The sequence below is a fragment of the Trichomycterus rosablanca genome, chromosome 10 (assembly GCF_030014385.1).
Source record: "Trichomycterus rosablanca isolate fTriRos1 chromosome 10, fTriRos1.hap1, whole genome shotgun sequence".
Classification (NCBI taxonomy): domain Eukaryota; kingdom Metazoa; phylum Chordata; class Actinopteri; order Siluriformes; family Trichomycteridae; genus Trichomycterus; species Trichomycterus rosablanca.
The window spans coordinates 40314417-40324121 of NC_085997.1; the positions used below are offsets into that span (position 1 = coordinate 40314417).

General features: G+C 38.3%; 1 protein-coding gene across 3 annotated transcripts; it reads right to left on the reverse strand.

Annotated features, from left to right (window-relative positions):
• Nucleotides 1-442: 442 nt before the first annotated feature.
• LOC134322170 (zinc finger protein 135-like) lies at nt 443-5958 on the reverse strand. Of its 3 annotated transcripts, none has more exons than XM_063004044.1 (4): nt 5915-5958; nt 3673-3800; nt 3228-3347; nt 443-1894 (listed from the first exon to the last, which is right to left on the reverse strand). In XM_063004044.1, exons 2-4 carry the CDS (start codon nt 3788-3790, stop codon nt 669-671), a joined length of 1464 nt encoding a protein of 487 aa, XP_062860114.1. In that variant the 5' UTR covers nt 3791-3800; nt 5915-5958; the 3' UTR covers nt 443-668. The 3 variants fall into 3 exon arrangements, with proteins under 3 accessions (XP_062860114.1, XP_062860113.1, XP_062860112.1); XM_063004043.1 differs by lacking the exon at nt 5915-5958 and adding an exon at nt 4492-4745; XM_063004042.1 differs by lacking the exon at nt 5915-5958 and having other exon boundaries at nt 3673-4026.
• Between the last annotated feature and the right edge of the window lie 3747 nt (nt 5959-9705).

Sequence of the window (9705 nt, forward strand, 5' to 3'; positions counted from 1 at the left end):
CTTATGCTGGAATGCAGCGTTTTCCTTTCTCCAAACATAACACTTTTAATTTAAACCAAAAAGTTCTATTTTGGTCTCATCCGTCCACAAAACATTCTTCCAATACCCTTCTGGCTTGTCCACGTGATCTGTAGCAAACTGCATTTGTGAAGAGCAGACTTTAATAGATCCCTGTTCTTTAAATAAAACAGGGTGCCACTCACACCTGATTGTCATCCCATTGATTGAAAACACCTGCCTCTAATTTCACCTTCAAATTAACTGCTAATCCTAGAGGTTCACATACTTTTGCCACTCACAAATATGTAATATGTTTATCTACTTTAAGGACTTGTGTGAAATATAGACAATTCTAAAGGGTTCACAAACTTTCAAGCACCACTGTACATGGTAAGTAGACAGTGAGTGTAAAAACAAGAAGGTGGTTTTAATGTTATGGCTGATCAGTGTATATCAGTCAGTCCACATACTGGTATGTTTTTGGGAGGTGTGAGGAAACCCTGCTAAGCCACTGTACCACCCGACTGCAGAGACTGTGGGTTCATTTATTAAAATAAAAAGAAACAGGCGTACATGCTAAACATTACAGCTGCTGCTACATTAACAGGAACACTTGGTGATTGATTTGGGAATGTGGTATTAAAAATCAAACCGTTCGTTTATTTGGTTCAATTGAATGTGTCACACTTGTGTTTCTTAAATGTTGTTAAATGAGCAAAGCAGCTCCCACACTGTGAGCAATAATACGGTTTCTCTCCACTATGAATGCGCTGGTGTTTGTTGAGATGACTCTGTTGATTAAAATTTTTCTCACACTGTGAGCACTGATACGGTTTCTCTCCAGTGTGAATGCGCTGGTGGGTTGTGAGAACATTCAGTGCATTAAAACTCTTCCCACACTGTAAGCACTTATACGGTTTCTCTCCAGTGTGAATGCGCTGGTGGGTTTTGAGATCACTCTGTGTATTAAAACTTTTCCCACACTGTAAGCACTGATATGGTTTCTCTCCAGTGTGAATGCGCTGGTGGGTTTTGAGATAACTCTGTTGATTAAAACTCTTCCCACACTGTGAGCACTGATACGGTTTCTCTCCAGTGTGAATGCGCTGGTGTTTTTTGAGACCACTCTGTTGATTAAAACTCTTCCCACACTGCGAGCACTGATGCGGTTTCTCTCCAGTGTGAATGCGCTGGTGGATTTTGAGATAACTCTGTGTATTAAAACTCTTCCCACACTGAGAGCACTGATATGGTTTCTCTCCAGTGTGAATGTGCTGGTGTTCTTTAAGATAACTTGGTCTATTAAAACTCTTCCCACACTGTGAGCACTGATATGGTTTCACTCCAGTGTGAATGCGCTGGTGTTTGTTGACATAACTCTGTGTATTAAAACTCTTCCCACACTGTGAGCACTGATACAGTTTCTCTCCAGTGTGAATGCGCTGGTGGGTTTTGAGATGACAATGTTGACTGAAGCTCTTTCCACACTGTGAGCACTGATATGGTTTCTCTCCAGTGTGAATGCGCTGGTGTTTGTTGAGATTACTCTGTGTACTAAAGCTCTTCCCACATTGCAAGCACTGATACGGTTTCTCTCCAGTGTGAACACGCTGGTGTATTTTGAGATCACGCTGGAACCTAAAGCTCTTCCCACACTGTGAGCAGATGTTTCCTTCTTCCTGTGTGGGACTGAGAGAGGTGTTAATGCTGACAGTACCAGAGGACGTTTGCTGATTACTGGAGCTTCTGGTGGGCGTCAGATCCTCATGTTCAGTCTTAATCTTCACCAGAGTCTCATATTTATCATGGTTGCAGCTCTTGATGTGATTGTGCAGGTGATTTTTGGTTGTAGAGGAACGTGGACACGAGGAGCAGGAGAAATCCTTGTTCAGTTCTGAAGCAGAAAGAATCAAATATTTTTATATAAATAAACATTGTTAGTAAATGTTAAAAAGAAAACACATTTTTCATCGGCATCCCGACTTCAACAGTTCAAAATGTTATGTTTGCTACTTAAGGAACCTTCCAGGATGTGGTGGTAATAGGAAAATCAATGAGAGAACCCAACGAAAAGTGTTGACGTATCATGAGGTCTATGGCTGAGTATATTCCGTGTTCATGGATGCAGATATGTATTTAATTTATTGTTTAACAAACAGCAAAGGGAGTGCTGGTGACGTATTTTACCCCGGGTCCTACAGCAGGATAATGACCAAAAATACAAATCCCAAATGATAAAAAAAAAATACTGTTTTAAAGTGGCCAGCACAGAGTCCTGATCTCAATCCAACTGAAAATCTTTCAAGGGCTGAAATATTGATGGTTCAGCTTTTTCACTGACTATATTTGGACATGTTATTGAAATATTCTAATATTATAGTAATTAATCAATATTGACCACAACTGCGTCATTTGGTAAAAAAGTATAAAAATAACAGGCATAGAGTAAACGTATCAGTAAGTCCACACCTCTTTTGATGTGTTCTAAATTCTATTTACAGTGTCTCTAGTGAACTTAATGTTTAGTAAGAGGAGGTGAGAAAAACGTTAAAACAGAAACAGATCAGAACAACTCCACTCAACACTGGATATAAATTAGCTGTTAATGCCTTCCTGTAAACTTAATTCAACAACACATTAACAGTGTGTACCCGATATTGGTTACCTGACCACAAAAAGTGCTTCAGAAGACCTCGAGCAGAATGAAAGATTTTGAGATTATGGAGGATCAACAGCGATTGGAAAAGCCTTATTTTCCTTTCAAAACACAGCAGTGAAGTACTGGTGGTGGTGGTGGTGGTGATAGAGGAGGTAGTAGTAGTGATTGTATTAAAAATTGTGGTGGTTGTGGTTAGTGGTGGTAGGGATAATAGTAGTGGTAATAGTGTTGGTTGTGGTGCAGGTAGTCGTAGCAGAACTAGAGCAGTTGTAGCTTAGTGGTTAAGGCACTAGACTAGTAATCAGAAGGTTGCCGGTTCAAGCCCCACCATCACCAGGTTGTCACTGTTGGGTCCTTGAGCAAGACCCTTAACCCTTAATTGCTCATATTGTATACCATCACAACTGTAATTCGCTTTGGATAAAAGCGTCTGCTAAATGCTGAATATAAAAATTTAAATGTAAACTAGTGACACAATTTATATTCCTGGAGAAAAAATGAGGTCACAAAATTCTACAAGAAATTTAAATAAAAATGTAATTTTGCTCAAGATGAAAAAAACTCTTACTGAGTTCATCTGTATCTTCAGGTTCTTCCTTCACAGGCTTTAGTTGGAAACCTCCACACTGTTGGTCCACTGGAGAGAAGAGTTCCATGACTTGTTCCACAGGAATTAAAGATCCTTCACCTGAAATTCCATCAACATGTTTAGAAGAAACTCAACATCTGGAGGAAATTTAAAATTGTGGTTTTGGTTTTCCAATCACAAAAAAAATCCTAGTTAGATTTAAACCTTAAATCCAGACTGGAGTGGAGCAGCACTTCTCCACAGGACAGTACGGTACAGTACAGGTTCTAATCCCAACTATCCCCATTCTCTTATTATTTCTACTGATTAGTGACTCCAGTACTAACTCCAGTACTCCTGTACTGTACCACACTGTACTGTACCACACTTTACTGTACCACACTGTACTGGTGGAGAAATGGCTCATTGCTCCATATTTACTTACAGAAGAAATCATAGTCCTCATCATCATCATCTTCTTCTTTTATTTTTATTATTTTTATCTGGAATCCTTCATGTTGTAGAACCTCCGGGGTGACGTGTCCCTCTTTTGCTGACTGCATTATTAAAGATCTAATACAAAGACAGATAGATGTACTTATTTCTCCTTTAAGGAATATTCTGGAAATTCTTTTAGACTCTTTTAATTGGCTATTGTTTATTCTGTGAGGCTCTAAACACGGTGAGAACGTTACAGCTATTGTGGGCAGCATTTGGCAGAAAAGACCTCCAATAGAACTTCTTAGATCTTGTTGGAATGAGTCTTAATCTTTAATCAGAACATTCTGGATCGGTCCGTGTACCTTTGGTAATTAGTTTATCACTTCAAATCCCAATATTGAAAAAAGGGGCATTTTTTGTTTTAAGATCAAAAATCAAATAACATCAAACAGAAATTAAAAAAAGGATCTATTTTAATTTTCAACATTGTCTATCAATTCAACCGGAAATAAACACACAAGCGTGTACATGCACTGACGTGTATATTTGCTTCATATAAACAGTGTAAATCAAGTACAAGTGTTGAAACAGTAATAATACTTGTGTTTGATTTACACTGTTTCTATATTAAGTAAATATACATGTCAGTGCATGTACATGCTTGTGTGTTTATTTCAGGTTGAACTGATAGAAAATGCTAATTGTGGAAAATTAAAATACGATCCGTTTTTCAATTTCTGCCTGTTTGTTATTTGATTTTTGATCTTTATTTTTTTTATTTTGGTTTTAATAGTGAAAAAGTAATGACCAGAAGTACATGGACCTGGATCTGTGTGAAGGTTAGTTCTGTCTCTCAGTCAACAAAGCCTCATGTGTTGGTCTCCTGATGGTCACTTTTGATCTGCTGGATCATTGTTTAAAACATATTCAGGTTAGTTTCATCACTTTTTGTTTATTACATGAGTCCATGTGTGTATCATAGTTCTGATGTGTTCTATATGAATCTATAATGTAGAAAATAATAAAAGAACTTCTGACTGGTACTGTGTGAGGGTTCCATTGACGTGGAGGCGTCTCATTAATAGGAAAGCTGATGGAACGCAGAGCTAAACACACCTCTGTACCACATTTTTGGAGTCTGTTACAGCATCAAATTCTAAATATGTTTCTATTTACAAACTACAATGAAGTGAATCATTGAAACATTGGAAATCTTTTCTTTCTACTTTTATCAGTTAAATAAAGATTGAAGAGAATGAACACATCACACATTCTTCTTTTTACTGCGTTTGAGCTTTGTACAATTTGTCTGAATAACTAAATGTAAAATAATAAATGTGTTCTAAATAATTGATCGATTTATCTAAAACTACTTACAATCAATCACATTCATAGCAATTATAACTGAGAACAAATAACTGAACTGGTAGCTCAGTGGTGGAGATACTGGTCTAGTAATTGCTCACTGGTTCTAGCCACACTCTTCTAAGTTACCATTGTTTATATTGTTTAATTGTTTTAAAACATAGGGCAGCACAGTGGCTAAGTGGTTATCACTGTCGCCTTAAAGCAAGAAGGTTCTAGGTTCAATCCCCAGGTGGGGCAGTCTGGGTCCTTTCTGTGTAGAGTTTGCATGTTCTCCCCGTGTCTGTGTGTCTCCGGGTGCTCCAGTTTCTTCCCACTGTCCAAAAACATGTGGTCAGGCTAATTGGAGACACTGAATTGACCTATAGATACCAGCCGCTATGATGCATAAACCAGTGCATTGTAGTGCCGGTCCCAAGCCCGGATAAATAGGGAGGGTGTGTCAGGAAGAGCATCCGGTGTAATAACTGTGCCAAATCAATAATGCTGATCATAATCCACCCGCGACCCCTAACGAGAGCAGCCGAGGACATAGATAGATTGTATTAAAACATAATCGCAAGTAACGTTGGGTAAAAATGTCCATTAAATGTCATAAATGTAAATAAAAATAGAACTCGATGTGTTTCTATAAAAATGTTAGATTTAGTTCTGATAAATTGATTCATTTTGCTGGATCGGTTGAAACGAATCGGTTCATCACTACTGAATCATGTGTGATGCTAACAGTTAGCGGAGAAGCTAGTAGTTTGTGTGAAAAGGAAGTTAAAGCTCTTCAAATCCACACAGTGATATTTTATTATGAACTCTAGTTTTGTTATTAATTAGAATGTAGTTAATAATTAAAGTGTAATAAATAAATAAATAAATATTTCACTTACAGATGATTCACTTCAGTACAAACACACCAGCTGCTGCAGCTTCTTCTTCTTCTTTTGTTTGAATTAAGGTGTTTGATGTTTAATGTTCAGTGTTATTAGCGCCCCTACTGGATTGCAGTGTAAGTACTAATACTAACTCATTTGTTCACGCATTCTTTATTAAGCCTGATCAAGGTTGTGCTGCTCTTACAATTGTAATTTACTATATGTAATCACAAATAATCAAATGTTTTGCTGTGTTAATGCTTTGGTTTATCCTGTAACAAGCTCTGTAAATTAAACCCTGATGGAAAAATTCAGCCTAAAGAAAGAAGATCATGATGCTGACTGTATGGATTCATGTTGACCTAAACTAGGTGATGCTGGTTAAAAAGCTAAACCATCAGTATAACTATCACAACATGGTAAAAAAAAACGTTCATCCTGGTCAGGTTTTCGATGGATCTGTTTAGCTCATTCCGGTAAAACACAAGGTGTAAATGTTTACATGAACACAGAATTGTGCAAGAACTCAGTGCTTGTTACTGTATTTGAAAGTTCTGTTCTCAGCTGCTGGAGTTTGTTATTGTCAGACGCAGATCTTTTTATTTACCACGAGAATTCAGCTCCGTTCTTACAGACCCAGTGTCCATCCTTGTCATTCCGAGAGCTGCAGCATCTTCATCTCTGCCACCTGCAACTCTCTCTCCTGTATTTCAGTCAGTGCCAGTGCCTCCAGGTCCTACACCATACCACACCTCACTAGTTCTGTAGTCTGCCCTTCCTTATTCCTGTCCTAAACATCATATCTACCCAACACCTCCTCAGCACCTCTATCCACCAATGTTACGTGCAACGGTCTGCATGTATTTTGTTTTTGAGGCTGCGTCTGTGTTTTTGTGTTTCTCTCTCCTGTACCACTATCCTATTCCATAGGTGGAGAATGTGAAGGCAGCGTTAAACTTCTATTTGATATTTGGCACAGCTGAGTTCTCTCTCCTTGGTCTTTTAGTTTTGCAAGCGACTTACTGTCTTTCCCTCAATTATTCCACCTGCAGTAGTTATTTGTATTGCACCTCCATCACTCTCTTTCCTAAAAGGGGACCACTAATCCCGATAAAATTGCCAGTTATTGATTTCGCCAAGTCCTCCATACGAGCAGGGGCGATTTAATGCACGGGCTTACCTGGGCCCCGAATAATTGAGGGCCCAGGCTTGGCTGTTTTATGTTTTATTTATTTTGTTATGAATGGGGAAGCTTACAAACCAATGATTTTGTAAATCATTTACACGTTATTCATATTTCTGACTGTTGGTTGGCCAGATAAACTCTAACGAGCTGCTGTAATTCTGATTGGTGGTTTCAGTTAAGCAACGTGAACATTAGAGCTAGTATGTGAGTGACATTCAGCTCAGCCAATCAGAATGCAGCACCAGGTTTATACACGTGCGTTCGGACGTTCTGCAGTTAGTTTTGTATATGAGTCTCGCCTTATGGTCCCAGCATTGAACTTCGGGTTCTGGAACTAGGCGATCTAAGGTGCTGTAACGCTCATTGAAGTCCTGACTAAACAGTTAAAGTGACTCGACCCTGTCGTGTGTGTTTATTCCCACACCTCCACCACCGCACAGCAAAAGACCCGCAGCATCCCCACCGGACAGCGGCTAGGTGAGCCGACCCTCTACGGTAGCAAGTGGCTAATGCTAGCGGTAAAGTGCTGCGATAGCGAAAGTAAAAACACGACAATATTTTCGTTAAGTAAAATATAAAAATAACTAAAAGACAATAAAATATCAGAATATATGTAATCACAATACACAGTGAGTGCACAACCATACAACACCTATATATATATAGGCCTCTGCATACGAGAGCCACAGGTGGGATTGTAATAATAATAATAGTAATTTATTAGTTATATTATTATTATTATTATTATTGTAAATATTGTAACTTTTCTTTTGTTCTTGTGGTGTGTTGGTTATTATTGAGTATTAAAGTTCTGTATTAATTATACTGGAATATAAATGTTTTATCTGTTTTGTTAAAGGCCCTGTAAATGCTGAGTTACCATTTAAAATGTGTGTGTTAAAAAGGAACTGAACTTTAAGCAACCTAATCTTCTGAGAAATGAGCTGAAAAATAAGGAAGTACATCCAGGTGTTTCCTGTTCTGACTATGTAGAGAGTGTGAGAGACAGTTGAACAGGAAATCACTAGCCTTGCATTTCTGCTGTGTTAGACCCGATCCTCTGAGTTTAGAGAAACTGAATGTATAGGAGTAGGGGGTTTTGAAATGGTTTTGCATGCGAGTGTTGTGTTCTAGACAGCAGTTGACAGTTGAGGAACACCAAGATGGAGTAACCACAGCACAGATGTTTCCCTGTTCCTCTTTATGGACTGTGAAGCTAACGGCATCAAGATATGACTTTGAGTGGTCAAGAAGAAGACAACACTCACTTCCTCTTTTTCTTAATAAAAAGGCTACACATGCCATAGATAGACACACTTCTGCATGCAGCTGTCTGTGTGTTTGTGTGTCCTGAGCTCAGTAAATACTTTTACCAATTTGTGTTTGAATTCTTAATAAATCGTCATTCTTAACTAATTAGTATTTGTCCTTCTTTCCTGGATAAAAGAACAAAAATCTGCAAATTTGGTGACCCCGACGTGATCTGGAAAGAAAGAAGCCAAGAAGCGTTCTAGGATCATGGAGTGGAGACGAATTCTCACAGTCACAGACCGGTCAATTAAAAAGGTAAGCAGAAAACCTATTAAAATTGAATTTCTGCATAGGATTATATAGGACATATTAGTTGTGACTGTGTGGATTCCTCCTATCCAGTAAGTGTCTTTAAATTATTGCGTATCATTTGAACTAGAAAATTGTCCTCTAGAAATTGGTAAAAGTAAGTGGCGGTAGAGGTTTGACTCCTGCCTTATTATTTCTTATTATTTGTGTAAGGGAATCGAGGATTGACTCTTCCCAAGTGCCAGTAGAGGATTGACTCCTGGCGGGGTTGAATAAAAATTCACCTCGAAATTTGTAAGTTTGTCTTTAGTGCCAGTAGAGGATTGACTCCTGGTGGGCCTGAGTGAAAAACTCTGCTCGATATTTGTTGTTTGTACGGGGTTGGGTCGGTTCGTCTGGGCGGGATTGTTGTGGAGAAGAGTGCCGTCGCTAGGTCCGAGTGACTTCTTCAGACTGGGGGGGTCGTTCGGATTGGGTGAGGAGGCGTGTCAGTCTTGTGTCCGGATGAGCTGATTCAACTTTGTGGATTTGTGTACGTGGATTATTGAGCATGCATCAATAATCTTTTTGTTTTTTGTTTGTCTGGTTTAGTAATTTAACCTATTAGAATTTGGTTTACTGTAATAAGTATTGTTGCTTTGATTATTTTTATAATGGGAATTTGTTGTGAATGTATTTAGAATATATGTACGTTTTCTGGTGTCTCTGTGTCTAATGATACAGAAGGGTTAATATAACTGGCCAGAAAATTAGGAATATAAGGGTGATATAGTATTGTGAACCTAACCTACCTTGTAGTAGAAGTTTGACCGTTTGGGCAACAAATTAAGGTCTAATAAGGAGGAACTTGGGTTCGTTGTGTGGACGGGGTGGTATTGAATTGTATTAGTATTGTTTTATCTGAATTTACTGGCAAATTAAAAACATGTCTGAGTGTACTGAAAAGGAAGTAGGTACTGCTGGAAAACTGAAAGTGCGTATTTTTAGTAGAATTGAAACCACCAGTATTGTTAAAGTCAAAAAGTTTAAAATAATAAAAAAAAGGAGGCTAAAAAACTAT

What these genes read in the sequence shown, in the direction of transcription:
- LOC134322170 (XM_063004042.1), bottom strand. Translation starts at nt 3,940, where the DNA reads ATGCTGCCCACAATAGCTGTAACGTTCTCACCGTGTTTAGAGCCTCAC. An exon ending in TGAGGACTATGATTTCTTCT is followed by an intron (nt 3,348 to 3,672) that starts GTAAGTAAATAT and finishes ATGGAATTTCAG; the next exon opens with GTGAAGGATCTTTAATTCCT. An exon ending in TGAAGATACAGATGAACTCA is followed by an intron (nt 1,895 to 3,227) that starts GTAAGAGTTTTT and finishes TTTCTGCTTCAG; the next exon opens with AACTGAACAAGGATTTCTCC.